This window comes from Rhinoderma darwinii, chromosome 13, assembly GCF_050947455.1.
Source record: "Rhinoderma darwinii isolate aRhiDar2 chromosome 13, aRhiDar2.hap1, whole genome shotgun sequence".
In the NCBI taxonomy this organism is placed as follows: Eukaryota; Metazoa; Chordata; class Amphibia; order Anura; family Rhinodermatidae; genus Rhinoderma; species Rhinoderma darwinii.
Genome location: NC_134699.1, coordinates 66,212,655 through 66,237,908, shown reverse-complemented (window position 1 = coordinate 66,237,908; position 25,254 = coordinate 66,212,655). Strand labels below are relative to the sequence as shown.

Sequence of the window (25,254 nt, the reverse complement as noted above, 5' to 3'; positions counted from 1 at the left end):
ACACAGTAGATCCTACCTCTGGCTCCATTTCCTCTCCACTGCCAAGGGCTGTCAATCGGTGAGTAGCTGGAGTTTGCTGAAAAAACATACCCAGCTAAAGATCGGGATTTGAAGACGGGACTAATCAACCGTCCCGCAAGACTTAATCAATATTGTAAGGGGGAGGGGGAGAAATCAGACGTGTGATTGACAAGTGAATATAAATCTAAGCAAATCTAAAGAGCAGTCTACACGTCTTACAGCAGGGGGCAGCAACCCGCGGAACTCCAGCTGTTGTGAAACTACAATTCCCAGCACGTCTTGAAAGCCTTTGTAAGTCTTTGGCTGGCAGGGCATGATGGGAGTTGCAGTTTCATAACTGCTGGAATGCCCAAGGTTGCTGCCCCCCGTCTTACAGGCAACCGTCGCTGTGACAGGACCCGTACAAATCCACAATAACTCTGAACCAGCACCCCAACCAGGGGGCAGCAACACCAGTAAATGGATTCATTAGTTCAGCTTTAATGAGGCATTGTATGGATGTCTTAAAGGGCCAGTCCAGTCTGATGAAGCTTAAATGAGTCGTACTATGAAGACAACCCCAGTCCATATGCCCTATTAAAGCATGAGTCGTCCTCCTATTCATCTGAATTGATGCCATGTAATACTACATTTACCCTGCAGAGGCCACTGCAGGGTAAATGCCTGGCTGGTGGTGCCAGGAGCCAGACCTTGGGCGATCAGGAGATCACCCCAGGGGCCACATTCTGAAAGGGGTTGTGTGTCTGATGAGACAATCCCTTTAAGAGTCTAATAGCAATAAAATCTGCAACTTTCTAATATACTTTGGGTTTTAATTCCTCGTCATTTTCAAGATTACTGCTTGCAGTCAGTGAATAGAAACTCTTTACAACAAGGAGAAGCCATACAGACGTAATTCTTCTCGGAGCTGAAGGTTTGTTATAAATGTATCCAGTCTAGACTGTACGCTGAGCTAAATACATCAGCAGCACAAAACTCTCTCGTCTGGAGTTCGTTACAATGTATCAGTGCAGGTAAAGCGTATTTGTTTGTAGTCCAAGCCATTTAGCTCACAAAGTATTGTCTAGACGGTGTACAACTATAACAAGCCCTCAATTTAGAGAAGTATTCGGTCTATAATCCGTCTCGGAAAACAAACAAAAATGCTCCCATTCACGGTCAGCAAGCAAAGATCTTGGGAATAAAAAGTGATTAATTGAAATACAAAGTCTATTAGAAAATTGCAGAACGTTTCATTACACAAGGATTCAGCTTTGCATATATAAGACTGGACGGGACCTTTAAGAGAGCCTGTCCTGGTGATCGGTTGGGACCTGCAAGGAGCTGCTGTTCACTTCTCACTGATCCAGGGCGATCATGAAGGATGCAATAAAAGGGACAGCAGAAGTATACAGATCCTGTGCTGCAGGGAGAAAGGAAAAAGGAAGAGATACGAGGTCAGAGGGTCGGGCCTGGTACCCAAAGCATGAGCGAGCCCAGACAGAGCACGAGTAAGCCCCAAGTGGGGGCAAGAAGAAGAAGATAGAAATACATAGACGAGACCCCAGCCAGGAAACAAGAGTTAGGGAGCAGCGCTGTTCAACTGAGAGGAAACCATCATAGAAATTCCCTTACCAACTTAGTAAGGCCTCCAAAAAAAAAAAAGTCAAGACCGTTAGTTGGCGCCCATATGGAAGGGTATGAGGGAATTGCAATGAAGCAACGTTATCAAAAACTCTGCTTATTAATGTCATAATATCTTTATAGGAGTCAAGAGCTCCAAATCCCCTGCTCCCCTTCACACATCAATAGTTACGTGATAAAATTCTGACTACATCCACCACTAGAGGGAGCTAAGGATTCATCAAGTTCAATGGAAACTGCATCTCTATGCAGCAAGCTCCCCCTAGTGGTGGCTGCAGGCAGACAGAATTGTATCATTTAACGCTGTCGGGGATCTAGAGCCCTGTATAAAAAAATACATAAAAGATATAAAGATATATTATAAAATCAATCAGCGCAGGATGTTGAATGTACATAGAAAGGAATAAAAACAAAAAAGTGCACCAAGCCTGGAGCTGCTATAGGAGATCCCAAAGACCCTGTTTCCACTTACCTGTGGTGACCTGTCCATGAATGGCTGTGGTGATGGGCACGATGTGTGTCCCGTTCTGTGTGACCGCTTTGATGGGGAGCTGGTGTTGACCTAGAGGAGCTTGCTGCACTATAGTGACTGTCTGGAGGGGGGCAGCTGACGAGGTCTGGATAATCCGACTCGCTGTGCTAAGAGCTGAATGACTAATTGCAGGAATTGCTTCTACTTTCACTGCAGGGATAAACAAAATGACGAGAAACATTAGGTCAGGATTCCTATTCACTGACAGCAAGCAGAGCGCTTAAAAAACGTGGCGAAATTGAACCACAAAATATATATTAAAGTTACAGAACTTTTCATTATACAATGAGAAAGCTTCATAAAAACCTGGTTTAACCCATAACTAACCTGCAGGCTACATCACTGACCTTTGACCTCTTTGTGGTCTCCATTCTCTTGAGGCTCTAGTTTAGTTTGGGCTACCATTGCAGCTTGTGCTACCATTGCTTGCCCGGCGACCGTGTAGGTGTTGACAGGAGTTAGGCCCGATACATTGGTGACGGACACGGCTGGTATCTGGTGAACCACATGCACGGTCTGCATTACCGTCTGCTGGGACGTGGTGACTGGCGTGGCCACAGTGTAGGTAACTGGTTTTATAGTCTGTGGGAGCTGCCGTTGCACAGTGATGAGGACCGGTTGGCCTGAGAGGGGAGATCCTGTCCAAAAGAGCAGAAAAAAACACATTACTGGGGATGAAAGTGAATGCTACAATCCAAATACAAGATGCAGCAGAGCTGAATTAGTCAGATGTAGCAGAACAGTGTGAATCATTTGGTCAGGACATGGCTGTGTCTTCTGTGGTTTACATGGGTCTGCACGGAAATCCTCAGTGTGGGCACCAATTATGCAGCCCCAAAGTATGACAAACTCAGCTCTGCTACATCTGTAATTGAAAAGCCATAGAATACATGATTATGTGGGGATGAGATCATTAAAGGAGATTCTGCGCTGTAGTGTGACATTTATCAAGATACATAATAAGATTCAGTTGCCTGCAGCCACCACTAGGAGGGGCTCACTACATACAGATATATACAGCTCCCATAGAGTTACATGATAACATTCTACTGCCTGCAGCCACCACTAGAGGGAGCTCACTACATTCAGATGTATATATAGCTCCCATAGAGTTACATGATAACATTCTACTGCCTGCAGCCACCACTAGAGGGAGCTCACTACATACAGATGTATATACAGCGCTCAGTTACACGATAACATTCTGCTACCTGCAGCCACCACTAGAGGGAGCTCACTACATACAGATGTATATACAGCGCTCAGTTACATGATAACATTCTGCTACCTGGAGCTCACTACATACAGATGTATATACAGCGCTCAGTTACATGATAACATTCTGCTGCCTGCAGCCACCACTAGAGGGAGCTCACTACATACAGATATATACAGCTCCCATAGACTTACATGATAACATTCTACTGCCTGCAGCCACGACTAGTTAGCTCACTACATAGATATATACAGCTCTCAGAGTTACACAAGATTCTGCTGCCTGCAGCCACCACCAGGGGGAGCTCACTACATACAGATATATACAGCGCCCATAGTTACATTATAACATTCTCACTACCTACAGCCACCACCAGGGGGAGCTCACAGCATGCGGTTTTATTATAGAGTTCAGTAGGAACTGTATACACGTGTATGCAGTTAGCGCCCTCTAGTTGTGGCTGCAGGCAGCCAGAATCCTAAAATTCTACTATGCCTCTGCAGGGGATTTTGTGCTTTGTATCAGAAAACAAAGCTCTGACTGCTATAAATATTTATTAGGACATGAACCAGCGCCGCTATTTAGCTCTACCAGCAGATGAATCTATTAACTCTCAATTACCTGGAGCGCTCTGTGCAAACCGTGCTTCCTGGATCACTGCAAGCTTTGGCTGGATGATGCTGGGTTCAGGATCCATGGGGACTGGTGAACCCTCTCTGGACAGGCTCTCTGGAGTCTGGACGCCACTTGAATGTGCAGACAAGACACCCGAGTGGTTGGGAGACGCTGGTGCACTCCTGAGGGGATGATAAACCACATGGAAATCACTGATTAATCTGTCATCTGATGATCCAGAAAATCTGATAACCCTGCTCACGTTTAGGACATGTATGGCGGATCAGAAAAGAAACCGTGACAGCGGCAACATTTGTGGAAACATTATTTTACGTTTACATACTTTTTCTATGGCCAACTGATAATACAGCGCCTATAAAATCCCATTGATGCTGGATTAAAGGAATTTTACTGTGAAACACGTCTACCATATACACTTGCGGACAGCAATGAGATGAAGGAAGCGAAGTGCGTCTAGTATACAATTGGTTTCGCCTTATGAGCCCGAGTGCACCGCCCCAGTGTTATAACAGCTCAACCGTACATAATGAGGGACAAGTACCCCCCATATGCAGGACGTAACATACATGTCTGCCAAAAGTAAAGGTTCCTGTCTCCATTGTAAGGCCCCATGCACACGGCCGTATTTTCATCTATTCGTAAATACGGTCCGTAATGCATCCGTAAAAAAAAAGGAAGGCTGCAAATGATGTCACCAACATGTTGCATAGCAACGCTTCCGTAAATACGGACGGTTTACAGATGCACATAGCACCGTAGCAGTCAGTATTTATGGAAGGGCCCATAGGCTTCTATGGGACAGTTTGTGCCGTAATTACGAAGAATAGGACCGGTTCGATAAATTTGTCAGCACGGACACCCATCTGTAAAAATAAAGAAAGGTGTCCGTGGCCGATAGAAATGAAGGAGTCCGTATTTACAGATGAAAAATAGGGTCATGTGCATGGGGCCTTATGGTGGTCGTCTCCTGATTGGTGCTTTACCAACTCTTACCACAAGAGGGAGTAAAAGAACTGGAGAGGGATTGGATTGCAGGCATGGCTGAGTACACGGTTGCCTGGGAAAGGATAATTGGAGAGAAATAGGAGAACTGCAAACAAAGGCCAGAGAGAAACCCGGCTCTGATGAAGGACAATGCGTCCAAAGAGACCAGAGCAGGAGGACGATGGAATCCAATCATCAAGCACTCTCCATGTGTCGTTTATATTTGCAATGGTTTATCCCTGAATATCCCAGTGAGAAGTGCGGTGGGAGCGGCGTATAAAGCAATGCTTCGTTTTCTACGGTATGTGGTCGTGCGTGATGTACAGGTTCGGGTAGGGAGGTCCCGCCATCCTGCTCCAGTGACTTCCATATTATCTCTGGGGGTGTTTATTAATCCCTCACCTTTAACCCTTTTATTATGGATGCTATGGAGGGGTGGTCCCCAGATCAGGACCCCACCGTGGAGAGTAGCTACAGCGAAGGATTCTACCCCCCCCCCCCCCATGGAAGACGAAGCTCTTTGATTTCACGCCATCTGGTCTGACAGCGCCCTATAATCAGATCATCTCATGGATATGGACAACCCCTTTAATACCGCACTATTACTCTGCAGCATACAGCAACTTGTACGGGGCTCACCGCGAGGGATCGGGGGCCATAGTCCGGATTATGATGACTCGGGGTAAGGGGGTGGGTAAGCAGCGGCATTCCCTTATCCATGCAGTAGGAACAAGAACGTCGCTGCTGACTGGAAGGCGTGTCGAAGTTTAGGTTTCACGTTTGCGCACAACTGTATAGGAGATGCCAGTTAGGGATATAGATCACGACAGGAGCGACTTGTCCATACCTTGAAGAAAGAGGTCCTAGAGGGGTCCTGAAACATGGCACTCCCCGTGGCCTTCGTTTCCTAAACGCTTGCTCTATGAGTTTGCTCTCTGAGGCGGGATCTATCCTCCAGAAGGAACCTTTCCCCGGCTCCTCCTGGGACCGTGGGACTTTGATGAAATACCGGTTGAGAGAGAGGTTATGACGGATCGAATTCTGCAAAAGAAAGAGAGGACGATATATAAAGTGTGAATGTAAGAAGCGGCCGTCACAGCAAAGCTCCACGACCCCATGAGATCATAGTCGTGACCTGGGGGGGGGGGACGACTACATACACAGCAATTCCCTTATGGCTTCCATTATGAGAGTGCTCCCCGTTATGTTATACCCTAAATTCCCAAGATTCGAGGCGGAGGTCAGAGCTCTGGGACATTCACAAATCCCTAGAATGGAGGTGCCACAGTAAAGTGCAGCGACCCCTTCCATATTCCAGCGATATCCCCTCCAGACACCCACCTGCCAGCCTTTGTCCGCTGTCCTGTAGTAGGGGTAGTTTTTCGTGATGTGCGTATAGATCCCATTCAACGTGAGCTGCTTGTCGGGGGCCATTGTGATTGCTTGGACTATTAGCTGTGCATACGAGTACGGGGGCTTAGAGTCGTCCTGCAAAAAACAAAAGCGAGGTAGACGATTACTCCGTGCAAAATACAAGATCCGAGCCCAGACTCGCGTGACTACTCACCTTTGGGCTGTCTCCGCCAGAGGCTTCTTTGTCATTTTCCAGCTGGGAGTTGTCGGCCATTAAGTGTAGGTCTGCGGCAATGACGCGGCCCATTTTATACCCTGATGAGCCGGCACCGCGAGGACTTGACGGGCAGGAGTTTGCAGCACTGGTAGAAGAGAACATATGTTGGATCAATGTATATATAATCTACTATGCGCAAGACTACGGGCTCGTAACCAGAATGCTAACGAGCGATACCAGTTATCGGAAACAGTCAGCAAGTTTGTCGTCAGACCCACTCCTCCCAATGGCTGAGCTCCTGTAATACAGGAGGGGGCAGTTAGCTTTTGCCCTACATCAGATGACTGTACAGAGTCGGGTGTAAAGAGGACACTTCCCAGAATGCAAATCACCAGAGCAAGCGCTATGCAGTCACTGAACAAGCAGGGGATGCTGGGAGATTTCAGCTCCCTGTGGAAAAGCCACATCTATATACAAGCACTTCAGTCACTCCCATCATCCCCGGCCTCTGACCTGTACACGTATGTGCAGCACACGGAAGAGGCGATGACGTCAGGTGACTGCACGGATGTGACGTCCTGGTGGACATGTTTCATGTGGTCGGGGTCTTACCACAGAGAGAACCAGGGGCACAATCGCAGCAAAAATTATATTGCCAAGTCTGATATGTTAATATTTTGTCTTTCTGTAAATAACGAAAAGTTCTACAACTTTCTACTAGACTATCAATTCTTTGTTCTTTCCAAGACCTCTGCTTGCTGTGAGTAAACAGGAACATTCATTGTTCACTTCCAGAACCCTGTACAGACCTAGTACTTCTCTCAGCTGACCGTTTGTTACAATTGCATCCAGTCTAGACATTTCTCTGGACTCCAGACCGATACATTGTAACAAAATAGCAGCGTAAGAAAGCGTTTTGTGCTGCTGCTTAAGCTTACAGAGGATTGTCTAGACTGGATACACAACTGTAAAACATTTACCAGTGAGAAGTAGGTCATGAAGGGTTTTCAGTCTCGGCTTGCTGTCAGTGAATTGAAACTTTATTGACATCCACAGCCCCACTTACCTGATCGTTCCGGTGGGGGAGGGCAGCGGACTGATCAAATTAGCGATGTTGTCTGGAATGTTTATGATCAGCGGGGAGATCTGCGGCTGCACGGGCTTGATGGGGGATTCAGGTGCCTCCTGCTTCTCCTTCTTGTCACACGAGAGAGCAGTGAATGTGATCTTGATATTTGTGCTGGGAAACCTGAAGGTGCATCTGTGAAAAAGGAAGAAAGTGTAAGGACGGAGGTCAATAATCTGAGGAGAATCAACAGACCACCGAAGACCCTCTCCCCACACCAATCCACTGGTAACAAAGCAGGGGACATCCACAGACACCTACATTCATTGCATTATTGTGTACCAGCTCCTAGGCCGAGGAGGAGCTGCTAGCAGAATTCTACTGGTTGTGATTGGAAACAGTCAGCAAGCTTGCGGGCAGACACTCCAACAGCTTCCATAACGCACAGGAGCAGCTTTTAACCCCCTTCGTGCACTCTGATGTGCCATTATGTCCTGGTGCGGGGGTTTATGTATGGAGCGCGCTCTAGACTCAGCGTGTGTGAGCTGTGTGACACCCGTGACTAACGGCGATCGCACTGTTCCTGGCTGTTTAACCCCTCAAATGCTGCAGTCAATCGTGACCGCAGCATCTGAGTCATTGAGAAGCGGGGGGCAGCACTCTCCGACAGCTCATAGTCTCTCCCCCCCCCCCCCCGCAATGAGATAGGGGAGTGATGACGGTTGTCATGGCAGCTCAGGGGCCTAATGCTGGTTCAAGTCCCCTAGGGGTACTAATAAACTGTAAAAAAAAAAAAAAAAAGTGAAATTACGTTTTTAGTAGTGAAAAAAATTAAATAAAATATAAGCTCAAAAAAACAACCTTTTCCCATTTTTCCTCTAAAGTTATGTAAAAAATAAAAGTCAACAAAATTGGTATCGTGCATCCGTAAAAGTCTGAACTATTACAATATAGTGTTATTTAACACGTACGGTGAACGCCGTAAAAAAATATATAAACCGCCAAAAATCGCTGTTTTTGGGTCAACTTCGCTCTTGAAAAAAATGGAATAAAAAGCAAAAAAAAAGCCGTCACACCGCTCTATTGGCGGAAAAATAAAAAAAAGTTATGGCTCTTATAAGGTGGGGAGTGAAAAAGCAAAAGCCGGCTTCCTACAGCGGGACTTGCACTGGACACATCATTTAGATATACTGGTGGAGTAGCCCCGTGTGCTGCACATTCAGAGGTCCCAGGATCTTCCCTTCTCCTGGCTGCCGGCCTTGGAGGGATGAAAATAGCACCAGGCACAGAAGCAGCACAGACTCCCGAGAAAAAACTGCCCAGCGACACCTCATCCGACCGCAAAAATAGACAGTCAGCCTTTTTGGGACAGAGACGTGAGCTGCCCGATGTACGGACGCGTGCTCCCTGCAGGCCTGACTGTGGTGCCCCATATGGACAGTATATGGTCTGGGGTCTCCGTCTATGGGATGTATCCCACCCCTTTACAGTCCACGCCGGGCAGACCTGTCTAATCCATCCTGCAGGGAGAGCACGTAAACCATGCCTAACCCCCTATATCACAGCAGCCATGCTTTACGGCAGTGTCCGAAGTCAAGAAGTCCCTCCAATGCAGCAAACTATTAGAAAAAAAATGGACTCCTGCGAATTCGCCGTTAATTTGACAACCAATATGATTGGGCAAAATCGAATTGGGCCAATTAATTTGCCAGGATTGGTCATAGTATCCTATAGATCGCACTCGTCTTTTGCGCCGTCGTCAGGGACTTACAGACGAGACGCCGCAGCTTTAAGTCCCTTGTATGGAGAATCAGCAGATATTAAGCCTCGGTATTAAATAGTCGTCTTCTGCGGCGGAACAGACCGATTAATCCTAAAGTGAAAGACAACGAGCGGCGGAAGGAAAACGATAGAGGAGCGGCCCGCGTCTCCGGAGCCCTGCACAGCTGGTTAACCATTTAGTTTACCCCACAAGACCAAGTATTACATGGATCCTCATCATCCCACAATCTTATGGTCAAGAAAATCTGCAGGGAAACAGCCACGGCTACATTACTAGGCAGATCTACCATTCAGGATCCTGGGAAAGCTGAGTGAGACCCCTGTGGTAGCTGTAGCGCCTGGTTTGAAAAGTGACAACCCCTTTTAGTAAGCCAGGAATGTGCTCAGACCAGTTGACAGTGCAGTACCTCAGTACTCGGCAGGGGGCGACAGAACAGGAGAAAGCTCCTCCATCTGTTCTCTGCCGTCCTGTAGCATGATGAGAGTTATACTCAAAAAAAATATACAAAAATATCTTCACCAGGGAAGTTAGGACGGATTACTGCACCGGTGATCTTAATGTCAATTGTCAGTGGAATTTCCTTTAAGATTACAAAGCTTTGGACTGTAGCAGCCAATCACAGAGCAGGATTATAATGTGGAAACGGGGCCCCTAATCACTTCCTCTGAATATGCCGGATTAACCCTCCAGTTACTCAGGATAATCCGCTGCTGCTCATTAGACACCGCTGTATACCTGCCAGAAAATACAGGTCCTGACCGAACGAACGGACCAGGAAAATACAATCTTGTACTAATCAGCAACTACTTATGTCTTCTACTCCAGTCCCTGCTAAAGCAGCATTCAAAGTCTCAGGCTGCAGCAACTCTGCTCTCCCTGCTGCCCCTGTGTCTGTATAGCTCATGCTCTGCTGTCATGCATCGTTGAAGATGTAGTGGTACAGCGCTGGGTCCTCAATGGCGGTAGGACATCTTGCTCGAATCCATTTCGGCTGCAGTCGAGAAGTGAAGAGGTTAACTCCCCGGCATGCACACAGCGCAGCTGGAATCAGTAACACGAGGCCGCAGCAATATTAGGCCGGATCGGTTTACTTCCTCCTCCACCGCACAAGAGAGGAGAACGCTGCCGCGCTGCCCAGGAAATGTTCAGCGGTCACAGATCTGCTCAGATTATTCCATAACATAAACACAGGACACAATCACATCACCCGCAGCATCATCTAACAACATACAGATGGGGACTATGAAAGTCCTGACTGGCACCCGCTGCGACTACTCCAAGAACAGCCTGCATTTAAAGGGGCTCTTCAAAGTTTATTTTTAACAAAATGAATATCACAGGGGTGACTACCGCCACGTTCAGCTTCTGTCTGACACCCTGGTTGATAGATGACAATTTCCGACGTGGTTGTCAAGCAGTCAGTCCCTAGCAACCAGACTGTCTCAGATTACTTTAGCTCTTTGCCCCTGAAATGACGGTGGAGATGGAGCTCAAATTATTATCCCTATTTATAAAAAAACTTTAAAAAAAAATTAGGTGGAGATCCCCTTTAAGCACAGAGGAGGCAGCCATTTTCTGGGCTGAACCATTATCCACAAAGTATGGGTGACAAGGGGTAGACATGATGAAGTACTAGACCTGTGTCGCTGAGAATAGTCTAGCCAAATATCTCAGTTACCTTGGTTAGACTGGCCGTGGGTGACAACCACTAATGGCAGCCATTACAGCTCCATCGGAGGTGGTCACCCAGCTTTCCACAAGCCGCGCTGGATAATCGACATAAAGTTGTGATCATGGTGCCGGGAGTCATTAAACCACACCATAGTCCACCTCTTCCCAGCCGGGAAGCGATAGATGGTAAAACCGGTGAATTTAATCCACCGCTCCCTGTTATCAGCCATTTCAGGTTGGTGCTGATAACCGGGAGTAAAAAAGACAGCGATGGCCCGCACTTCATTGAGATGCTAAACCAACAATCCCACATCTAAACGCCCACCGGCGATGGAGAGGAAGCTTTAATAAATGCGCACAAAGGGTGAAGGAATTCACGAGGAGACGGCAACGCGCACAAAAGAAGCCGAGCCGGCCCCTCCAGATCGTGGCAATCAGTTACTGTAGAAACCAGGCGCCTTACATTCCTAGCGTGCCCCCCTCCCCTGGAGCGAGAAGAGGAAATACACAAAGGGATGAAGAAAAGCGGCGCGACTCAGCCGCACAAGGCGCGACTCAGCCGCACAAGGCGCGACTCAGCCGCTGCATGAGGAGACGGGGGATTAAGAAAAGGATCCAAATCAGAGGAGATAAAGGCGGCCACACACCTTAGACAGCGGAAGGCCATAGACCTAATTTGGATATTCCTCCGGGCCCCCAAAACTCATGTGTTCGCAACGGGGACAGGGGAATAAGGCGACGACTCAATGAGCTTCAAACCAGGATTCTCCAGAATTAGAAAAAAAAAAAGACGGCTGATTTCTTCAAAAAAATTGCACCACGCCTGTCTATAGTTTGTGTCCAGTACTGCAGTTAAGTTCGATTAAAGTGTATGGAGCCGAGCTGCAATACCACATATAACCTGTGGACAGATGTGGCGCTTTTTTAAAAAAAAGCCGCCATGTTTTTTTAATCCCGGAAAAGATCCATTCCAGTCTTAAGTAAATAAAGCTTAATCACAATATCCACTTTGTGTTTCAATTCCTTCCCATTTTCAGGATCTCTGCTTGCTGTGGTGACTGGAAACATTCTTGTTTATATCCAGACTTAAAAACAGTCCTGATCTACTCACAGCTGTAGGTTTATATTACAGTTCAGACCAATCCTATGACGTAACTACAGTGAATCTCATTTTCTCGGTTTGCTACAACGTATCAGCACAGGTGAGGCTCTGTATACACTGCGTTTGAGCCTAAGTTTGAGCATACACAAGACTTAAGAGAGGCTTGTCACCTATTGTAAAAAGACGTATGGCACATGGTATAGCGGGACCAGGGCCAGACAGCATCACAGCTTCCAAACACATCTCTATAAGTAATACTCTGTGCTGCTGTGGACCTTACCAATATGAATCTACGCCTCCCCGAGATCAGCACATTTCTCTGAAGACTCAATACCAACTTTTATCTGCCGGCACACAGGATGTTTGAATCAGAATTCTTTCAGGTTAGCAAAATAGGTTTAGAGGTCAGTGATGTCATCATGTAAACTCCCTACCTGCCATTAGAGGGCGATGTGGAGTCTTCTATAACTAGTTGTATAGAGTGGATGTCTGAACGCCTTCTTCAGGTACTACAAAGCATCTCCACACATATTACTTCTTGGTCTCGAGTCGGGTTGCGTCCCTAAGGGGTTAAAAATCTGCTTCCATAATGTCGGAAGAGGCCCAGCTGTTGCTATAGAGATTTCATTCTCTCGACCGCGGATCTGTGGTGACATTGTTTGTAATTCAACAGCTTCACTGGGCAACGAGTGACGTGATGAGAGGACGCGGAACATGGCCATTCTGAGGGTATGTTCCCACGGCCTATTTTCAGACGTTTTTCGAGCCGTAAACACCCTGAAAAATGGCAAAAATTGCGGGGCTGAACGCTTCGAAACATCTGCACATAAATTTGAATGGGAAAAACGGCGTTCTGTTCCCACTGGGCGTTTTTTACGTTAAAAAAAATGCCACATAAAAAGAAGAAATGCATGTCACTTACTGAAACGTTTTTCATTAACAAAAGAAAACCAGCTCCAAAATGGCCGTAAAAAACACTCATCAAAAAACGCAAGTTTGCTTAAAAAACGGCTGAAAATCAGGGTATTTTTGCCCTTGAAAACAGCTCCGCATTTTCAGCCGTTTTATTTGTTAAGCGTGTGAACGTAGCCTAAGCGTGAAGGTTCTGAGCCACGAGATGTCATATACTTATAAGCAGTATGGTCTGTGACAGCTCGGGGGGCAACGTGAGGCCTCCCAGCCCGAGCCCTGCTCCATGTGTGGCCCGGCTCATTACACAGGACGCACGCCCACTCATCCGCCCGCCGGGACATGATCTGATCTCATTCTGTTTGAGGACAGAGCTAATTTGGTTTCTATTAACTACAGCAAATTGGGTCAGGGAAGATACGATTGGGACCTGGAAAAGTAAATCGAGCCGCAGAGAGTCACATTACCGACAGTAATAATAAAAGCCCCAACACAGGCGCATACATAACCAAGAAATATACAGTGATCACAGGACTGCACATTACATGATGACCGTGTGTAGTATATACTGCTGTGGTGTGTAACCTATATACAATATTATAACTACTATAATACTGCCCCTATATACAAGAATATAACGACTATAATACTGCCCCCTATATACAAGAATATAACTACTATAATACTGCCCCTATATACAAGAATATAACTGCTATAATACTGCCCCTATATATAAGAATATAACTACTATAATACTGCTCCTATATACAAGAATATAACTGCTATAATACTGCCCCTATATACAAGAATATAACTACTATAATACTGCTCCTATATACAAGAATATAACTGCTATAATACTGCCCCCTATATACAAGAATATAACTACTATATTACTGCCCCTATATACAAGAATATAACTACTATAATACTGCCCCTATATATAAGAATATAACTACTATAATACTGCCCCCTATATACAAGAATATAACTACTATAATACTGCCCCCTATATACAAGAATATAACTACTATAATACTGCCCCCTATATACAAGAATATAACTACTATAATACTGCCCCCTATATACAAGAATATAACGACTATAATACTGCCCCCTATATACGAGAATATATCTACTATAATACTGCCCCCTATATACAAGAATATAACTACTATAATACTGCTCCCTATATACAAGACTATAACTACTATAATACTGCTCCTATATACAAGAATATAACTACTATAATACTGCCCCTATATACAATATAACGACTATAATACTGCCCCCTATATACAAGAATATAACTACTATAATACTGCCCCCTATATACAAGAATATAACTACTATAATACTGCCCCTATATAAAGGAATATAACTGCTATAATACTGCCCCTATATACAAGAATATAACTACTATAATACTGCTCCTATATACAAGAATATAACTACTATAATACTGCTCCTATATACAGGAATATAACTACTATAATACTGCCCCTATATACAGGAATATAACTGCTATAATACTGCCCCTATATACAAGAATATAACTACTATAATACTGCTCCTATATACAAGAATATAACTACTATAATACTGCTCCTATATACAAGAATATAACTACTATAATACTGCCCCCTATGTACAAGAATATAACTACTATAATACTGCTCCTATATACAAGAATATAACTGCTATAATACTGCCCCTATATACAAGAATATAACTACTATAATACTGCTCCTATATACAAGAATATAACTACTATAATACTGCTCCTATATATAAGAATATAACTACTAGAATACTGCCCCTATATACAAGACTATAACTACTATAATACTGCCTCCTATATACAAGAATATAACTACTATAATACTGTCTCTATATACAAGAATATAACTACTATAATACTGCTCCTATATACAAGAATATAACTACTATAATACTGCCCCCTATATAACTACTATAATACTGCTCCTATATACAAGAATATAACTACTATAATACTGCTCCCTATATACAGAAATATAACTACTATAATACTGCCCCTATATACAATATAACTACTATAATACTGCCCCCTATATATAAGAATATAACTACTATAATACTGCCCCTATATACAAGACTATAACTACTATAATACTGCTCCTATATACAAGAATATAACTACTATAATACTGCCCCAATATACAAGAATGTATCTACTATAATACTGCTCCTATATACAAGAATATAACTACTATAATACTGCCTCCTATATACAAGAATATAACTACTATAATACTGCTCCTATATACAAGAATATAACTATTATAATACTGCCCCTATATACAAGAATATAACTGCTATAATACTGCCCCTATATACAAGACTATACTATAATACTGCTCCTATATACAAGAATATAACTACTATAATACTGCTCCCTATATACAGGAATATAACTACTATAATACTGCACCTATATACAAGAATATAACTACTATAATACTGCCCCTATATACAAGAATATACTACTATAATACTGCTCCTATATACAAGAATATAACTACTATAATACTGCCCCAATATACAAGAATGTATCTACTATAATACTGCTCCTATATACAAGAATATAACTACTATAATACTGCCTCCTATATACAAGACTATAACTACTATAATACTGCTCCTATATACAAGAATATAACTACTATAATACTGCCCCAATATACAAGAATGTATCTACTATAATACTGCTCCTATATACAAGAATATAACTACTATAATACTGCTCCTATATACAAGAATATAACTACTATAATACTGCCCCCTATATAACTACTATAATACTGCTCCTATATACAAGAATATAACGACTATAATACTGCTCCCTATATACAGAAATATAACTACTATAATACTGCCCCTATATACAATATAACTACTATAATACTGCCCCTATATACAAGACTATAACTACTATAATACTGCTCCTATATACAAGAATATAACTACTATAATACTGCCCCTATATACAAGAATATAACTACTATAATACTGCCTCCTATATACAGGAATATACTACTATAATACTGCTCCTATATACAAGAATATAACTACTATTATACTGCCCCTATATACAATATAACTACTATAATACTGCCCCCTATATATAAGAATATAACTACTATAATACTGCCCCTATATACAAGACTATAACTACTATAATACTGCTCCTATATACAAGAATATAACTACTATAATACTGCCCCTATATACAAGAATATAACTACTATAATACTGCCCCTATATACAAGAATATACTACTATAATACTGCTCCTATATACAAGAATATAACTACTATAATACTGCCTCCTATATACAAGACTATAACTACTATAATACTGCTCCTATATACAAGAATATAACTACTATAATACTGCCCCAATATACAAGAATGTATCTACTATAATACTGCTCCTATATACAAGAATATAACTACTATAATACTGCCTCCTATATACAAGAATATAACTACTATAATACTGCTCCTATATACAAGAATATAACTACTATAATACTGCCCCTATATACAAGAATGTATCTACTATAATACTGCTCCTATATACAAGAATATAACTACTATAATACTGCCTCCTATATACAAGACTATAACTACTATAATACTGCTCCTATATACAAGAATATAACTACTATAATACTGCCCCAATATACAAGAATGTATCTACTATAATACTGCTCCTATATACAAGAATATAACTACTATAATACTGCTCCTATATACAAGAATATAACTACTATAATACTGCCTCCTATATACAAGAATATAACTACTATAATACTGCCCCAATATACAAGAATGTATCTACTATAATACTGCTCCTATATACAAGAATATAACTACTATAATACTGCCTCCTATATACAAGAATATAACTACTATAATACTGCTCCTATATACAAGAATATAACTACTATAATACTGCCCCTATATACAAGAATGTATCTACTATAATACTGCTCCTATATACAAGAATATAACTACTATAATACTGCCTCCTATATACAAGACTATAACTACTATAATAATGCTCCTATATACAAGAATATAACTACTATAATACTGCCCCAATATACAAGAATGTATCTACTATAATACTGCTCCTATATACAAGAATATAACTACTATAATACTGCTCCTATATACAAGAATATAACTACTACAATACTGCCCCCTATATAACTACTATAATACTGCTCCTATATACAAGAATATAACGACTATAATACTGCTCCCTATATACAGAAATATAACTACTATAATACTGCCCCTATATACAATATAACTACTATAATACTGCCCCCTATATATAAGAATATAACTACTATAATACTGCCCCTATATACAAGACTATAACTACTATAATACTGCTCCTATATACAAGAATATAACTACTATAATACTGCCCCTATATACAAGAATATAACTACTATAATACTGCCTCCTATATACAGGAATATACTACTATAATACTGCTCCTATATACAAGAATATAACTACTATTATACTGCCCCTATATACAATATAACTACTATAATACTGCCCCCTATATATAAGAATATAACTACTATAATACTGCCCCTATATACAAGACTATAACTACTATAATACTGCTCCTATATACAAGAATATAACTACTATAATACTGCCCCTATATACAAGAATATAACTACTATAATACTGCCCCTATATACAAGAATATACTACTATAATACTGCTCCTATATACAAGAATATAACTACTATAATACTGCCTCCTATATACAAGACTATAACTACTATAATACTGCTCCTATATACAAGAATATAACTACTATAATACTGCCCCAATACACAAGAATGTATCTACTATAATACTGCTCCTATATACAAGAATATAACTACTATAATACTGCCTCCTATATACAAGAATATAACTACTATAATACTGCTCCTATATACAAGAATATAACTACTATAATACTGCCCCTATATACAAGAATATAACTGCTATAATACTGCCCCTATATACAAGACTATAACTACTATAATACTGCTCCTATATACAAGAATATAACTACTATAATACTGCTCCCTATATACAGGAATATAACTACTATAATACTGCCCCTATATACAAGAATATAACTACTATAATACTGCCCCTATATACAAGAATATAACTACTATAATACTGTCCCCTATATACAGGAATATAACTACTATAATACTGCCCCTATATACAAGAATATAACTACTATAATACTGCCCCTATATACAAGAATATAACTACTATAATACTGCTCCCTATATACAGGAATATAACTACTATAATACTGCTCCTATATACAAGAATATAACTACTATAATACTGCTCCTATATACAAGAATATACTACTATAATACTGCTCCTATATACAAGAATATAACTACTATAATACTGCCTCCTATATACAAGAATATAACTACTATAATACTGCTCCTATATACAAGAATATAACTACTATAATACTGCCCCTATATACAAGAATATAACTACTATAATACTGCCAATATATACAAGAGTATAACTACTATAAGGCTATGTTCACACGGGGTATTTTGCAGAGTTTTTTGACGCGGAAACCGCGTCGCAAAACTCGGCAAAAACGGCCCGAGAACGCCTCCCATTGATTTCAATGGGAGGCGTCGGCGTCTTTTTCCCGCGAGCAGTAAAACTGCCTCGCGGGAAAAAGAAGCAACATGCCCTATCTTCGGGCGCTTCCGCCTCTGACCTCCCATTGACTTCAATGGGAGGCAGGAGAAAGCATATTTCTCGCTGTTTTATGCCCGCGGCGCTCAATGGCCACGGGCGAAAAACGGCGCGATAATTGCCGCGAAATCGGCGTGCAGGGAGAGGAATATCTGCCTCAAAGTTCCAAACGGAATTTTGAGGCAGATATTCCTCCCCCAAAATACTCCGTGTGAACATAGCCTAATACTACCCCCTATATACAAGAATATAACTACTATAATATTGCCTCCTATATACAAGAATATTACTACTATAATACTGCCCCTATATACAAGAATATAACTACTATAATACTGCCACCTATATACAAGAATATAACTACTATAATACTGCACCCTATATACAAGAATATAACTACTATAATACTGTGCCGTATATACAAGAATATAACTACTATATTACTGCCTCCTATATACAAGAATATAACTACTATAATACTGCCCCTATATACAAGAATATAACTACTATAATACTGCTCCAATATACAAGAATATAACTACTATAATACTGCCCCTATATACAAGAATGTAACTGCTATAATACTGATGCCTATATACAAGAATATAACTACTATAATACTGCTCCTATATACAAGAATATAACTACTAAAATACTGCCCCTATATACAAGAATATAACTACTATAATACTGCCCCCTATATACAAGAATATAACTACTATAATACTGCCCCTATATACAAGAATATAACTACTATAACACTGCCCCTATATACAAGAATATAACTACTATAACACTGCCCCCTATATACAAGAATATAACTACTAAAATACTGCCCCTATATACAATATAACTACTATAATACTGCCCCCTATATACAAGAATATAACTACTATAATACTGCCCCTATATACAAGAATATAACTACTATAATACTGTCCCCTATATACAAGAATATAACTACTATAATACTGCTCCTCTATACAAGAATATAACTACTATAATACTGCTCCTATATACAAGAATATAACTACTATAATACTGCTCCTATATACAAGAATATAACTACTATAATACTGCCCCTATATACAAGAATATAACTACTATAATACTGCTCCTCCTATATACAAGAATATAACTACTATAATACTGCTCCTATATACAAGAATATAACTACTATAATACTGCCCCTATATACAAGAATATAACTACTATAATACTGCTCCTATATACAAGAATATAACTACTATAATACTGCTCCTATATACAAGAATATAACTACTATAATACTGCCCCCTATATACAAGAATATAACTACCGTAATACTGCCCCTATATACAAGAATATAACTACCATAATACTGCCCCCTATATACAAGAATATAACTACTATAATACTGCCCCTATATACAAGAATATAACTACTATAAAATACTGCCTCCTATATACAAGAATATAACTACTATAATACTGCCCCTATATACAAGAATATAACTACTATAAAATACTGCCTCCTATATACAAGAATATAACTACTATAATACTGCCCCTATATACAAGAATATAACTACTAGAATACTGCTCCCTATATACAAGAATATAACTACTATAATACTGCTCCTATATACAAGAATATAACTACTATAATACTGCCCCTATATACAAGAATATAACTAATATAATACTGCCCCTATATACAAGAATATAACTACTATAATACTGCCTCCTATATACAAGAATATAACTACTATAATACTGCCCCTATATACAAGAATATAACTACTAGAATACTGCTCCCTATATACAAGAATATAACTACTATAATACTGCTCCTATATACAAGAATATAACTACTATAATACTGCCCCTATATACAAGAATATAACTAATATAATACTGCCCCTATATACAAGAATATAACTACTATAATACTGCCTCCTATATACAAGAATATAACTACTATAATACTGCCCCCTATATACAAGAATATAACTACTATAATACTGCCCCCTATATACAAGAATATAACTACTAGAATACTGCCTCCTATATACAAGAATATAACTACTATAATACTGCTCCTATATACAAGAATATAACTACTATAATACTGCCCCCTATATACAAGAATATAACTACTATAATACTGCCCCCTATATACAAGAATATAACTACTATAATACTGCTCCTATATACAAGAATATAACTACTATAATACTGCCCCCTATATACAAGAATGTAACTACTATAATACTGCTCCCTATATACAAGAATATAACTACTATAATACTGCCCCCTATATACAAGAATATAACTACTATAATACAGCCCACTATATACAAGAATATAACTGCTATAATACTGCCTCCTATATACAAGAATATAACTACTATAATACTGCCCCTATGTACAAGAATATAACTACTATAATACTGCCCCTGTATACAAGAATATAACTACTATAATACAGCCCACTATATACAGGAATATAACTAGTATAATACTGCTCCTATATACAAGAATATAACTACTATAATACTGCCTCCTATATACAAGAATATAACTACTATAATACTGCCCCTATATACAAGAATATAACTACTAGAATACTGCTCCCTATATACAAGAATATAACTACTATAATACTGCTCCTATATACAAGAATATAACTACTATAATACTGCCCCTATATACAAGAATATAACTAATATAATACTGCCCCTATATACAAGAATATAACTAATATAATACTGCCCCTATATACAAGAATATAACTACTATAATACTGCCTCCTATATACAAGAATATAACTACTATAATACTGCCCCCTATATACAAGAATATAACTACTATAATACTGCCCCCTATATACAAGAATATAACTACTATAATACTGCCCCTATATACAAGAATATAACTACTATAATACTGCCCCAATATACAAGAATATAACTACTATAATACTGCCCCCTATATACAAGAATATAACTACTATAATACTGCTCCTATATACAAGAATATAACTACTATAATACAGCCCCCTATATACAAGAATATAACTACTATAATACTGCTCCTATATACAAGAATATAACTACTGTAATACTGCCCCTATATACAAGAATATAACTACTATAATACTGCTCCTATATACAAGAATATAACTACTATAATACTGCTCCTATATACAAGAATATAACTACTATAATACTGCTCCCTATATACAAGAATAGAACTACTATAATACTGCCCATATATACAAGAATATAACTACTATAATACTGCCCCTATATACAAGAATATAACTACTATAATACTGCCCCTATATACAAGAATATAACTACTATAATACTGCCCCTATATACAAGAATAGAACTACTATAATACTGCCCCCTATATACAAGAATATAACTACTATAATACTGCCTCCTATATACAAGAATATAACTACTATAATACTGCCTCTATATACAAGAATAGAACTACTATAATACTGCCCCCTATATACAAGAATATAACTACTATAATACTGCCCCTATATACAAGAATATAACTACTATAATACTGCCCCTATATACAAGAATATAACTACTATAATACTGCCCCTTATATACAAGAATATAACTACCATAATACTGCCCCCTATATACAAGAATACAGTAGAAATACAAGTAATATAAGTGTTCGTTCTGGGCACTGGAGATATAAAGTAATGATCATGGGGAGAATTGTCTGCGCTCTGTCTCTCCATTAATAAACTCTGCTGTCAGTCAGTGCCAAGCCTAAAATAGCAGATAACAGGGAGAAATAGACTGCAATGACCTGCCCCCCAGCGTAGCGGTGTGTGGACCAGCATGTGTAATGATGGATGGGACAGGGTAACGACACTTGTGCTGGCTTTAGTTCTGCTGCATCTGTAGACTCCTCATGTACATAATGACGGGGGAGGAGGACTAGTTATGTAATGCGGCCTCGGGCGTGCGTCTCGTTACCACATCTCCATAAACATAAACAAGCGTGAGGTAACATGTGCCGCACATCAGCCGCGCAGCATCCCACAAGACGGCGGAGTGTAAATATATACAGGGCTATTCTAGTAGGTCCCAGAGGGGGCAGCCACCAGTACAGCACTATATACCGGCTGACATTTTCATTACTCCTCCAACTATTCCACGCACCGCAGTATGAAATCCTCTCCTGTCTGGAGCTCATCCTGATGCTCCTGGTTCAGGAACAGAATGCAAGAATTACAGTTTAGAATGACACCGAAAATTTATTTTCTTATAACGGGTCATAATGAGGAGGATACAAATACTGGTCCGGGTTTATATATTTTCACTATTTCCCAGTCCAGGAAAGCTACCGTCTCCTGCCCTGGTCAGTCAGCCACCCAAAAAGGTGGATACTTGAATTGACTACAGCTGGGGGATGGTAAACAATGCTAGCCATTAGGAGAGGCTGACTGGCCAACTGGGGGGGGGGGTGTCATAGGGTCAAGCTGGAGGCCTGGCGTACGTGACTGAATAAACATAGTAGAGTCCAGGAGGTTACACAGTTTACTGTCAATCCTGCATGTAACACAATTACACTACCCTACGTGGCCGGAGCCTAAAGCTGCTCACCCTACGTGGCCGGAGCCTAAAGCTGCTCACCCTACGTGGCCGGAGCCTAAAGCTGCTCACCCTACGTAGCTTATGTTGGCTATAGGCAATCAAAAGGCCACCGGAGCACCTATGTACGCACAACGCATGGAGTACGACAGACCGCAGGAAGGTGCCCACTGCCGCCTCATTCTTGTAAACAAGAGCCCTATTTTTGGCCTCCTCACATGTATCACCAACACATGTGCGTACAGCTGGGAGGAACACATACCCCTCCCCCTTCACATTAGAGGATGGGAAACCACAAGCAGGAAGGAAAGGCACGCCGACGTACGGCCCTGCACAGGAGAAACCACACAGCGCTGCGCTCACGCTTTCCAATAATGTTCTTCAAAGTCAGTCAACAGCAGCAGAAACCCCCGGTACAAAACACTGCAGCTACGGATAACCAGGCGTGTTACACAGGACGGCATATAATAATAACACCGGTACGGTCTCTGTAATAAAATAATAAGCCACTGTGTATTCTAAACCGTATTTCTACTGTGTGTGGAACTCAGCCTGCAGTGTAAAGAATGGTGGCTTTCATTAACAACTACAGCTCACAGATATTAAAATCAACGCGATCTAGTATACACTAGGTATTTACATGCAAGGAAAACTAGGTTAAACCCCCCCCCAAAAAAAAAACCCTCCATTCTTTATACTGCAGGCCGCATTCAGAGAACTGACAAACGTTGCAAATCAGAAACAATGTTTCCGTAACAAAAATTATTTTATTGTACAACTAAAAAAAGATGTAGGGTCCCTTTAAATATGACTGCCACTTTGCAGAGACTTCTGACACCCATTATATGAGTGAACAGAGTAGAAAGTGTACACCCCACCCCCCTCCGCCAGCTTTATCTCAGGGTCGCAAGGCGCGCTGTACAGACGCCGCGCACATCTCCCAACACAAAGCCACATTCACACACAACCTCCAAACCCCCACGGAAGAATCACAAGAAATCCTACAAAAATATCCTATCGCAATCTACATCCTGTTTTGATCTGTTCTCCCATCATTGTATCTCTAACTCTGCTCATCCTGGTTCACCTATAGAATTCCAGAACGACAGTGACCACTGACACACATACAGGCAGAGGGTCTTAAAATTAAACAAAACTAAAAACGCCTCTCCTGATTTGTGTTTTTAGTAAATACTTGTATTCCCCATTAAATGAGAAGCTATTCTTAGAACTTTACCTTGTGCCCTTCCTCGGTTATTCCTCCTAGAAATAACTGGGTGTTACCAGTTAAGGGTGTGTCCCTACACAGTCCAATTAGTGCTCAGTCTCAGACTATAGGGGCACACCACTCTGGTAACACTGTTAAATTTTATATTATTTTCCAGGAGGAACAACAGAGGAACGACAACACAGATCTAAGAAAAGATCTTCAAGCATTGTTATTTTCATGAGAAATACAAGTGTTTAGTAAAATGGGCATGTCAGGATAGCTGGAAGTAGACCTTTGTGGTTCTCTAGGTGAAGCAGGAGGCTCAGGATGAACAGAGCTGTAGACTCAGCCCAAATAATAGCACTTGAGACCGACCTCTCTGCCTGTGTCAGTCTTCACAGTAGTTCTGGCATTCTATTGACAAAGCAGAAGGCTCAGGATGAGCAGACATATCGGTCCTGTTTCCTTATGGTCCCATTTATACACTTCTCTGCCTGTAGGTACAGTCGGTGAAC

The 25,254-nt window shown here is 40.7% G+C and overlaps 1 protein-coding gene across 1 annotated transcript in view; it reads right to left on the bottom strand.

Annotated features, from left to right (window-relative positions):
- The window catches only part of LOC142665549 (forkhead box protein K2-like), a 46,920-nt gene that overhangs the window by 2,434 nt on the left and 19,232 nt on the right, over positions 1-25,254 (bottom strand). Inside the window, exons 3-11 of the mRNA XM_075845254.1 lie at positions 9,838-9,898; positions 7,649-7,933; positions 6,580-6,727; positions 6,354-6,500; positions 5,860-6,053; positions 4,014-4,189; positions 2,524-2,814; positions 2,117-2,326; positions 17-76 (exon numbers count right to left, since the gene is read on the bottom strand). Of these exons, the coding sequence (XP_075701369.1) occupies positions 17-76; positions 2,117-2,326; positions 2,524-2,814; positions 4,014-4,189; positions 5,860-6,053; positions 6,354-6,500; positions 6,580-6,727; positions 7,649-7,933; positions 9,838-9,898 (1,572 nt within the window). The remainder of the gene's footprint in view (positions 1-16; positions 77-2,116; positions 2,327-2,523; positions 2,815-4,013; positions 4,190-5,859; positions 6,054-6,353; positions 6,501-6,579; positions 6,728-7,648; positions 7,934-9,837; positions 9,899-25,254) is intronic.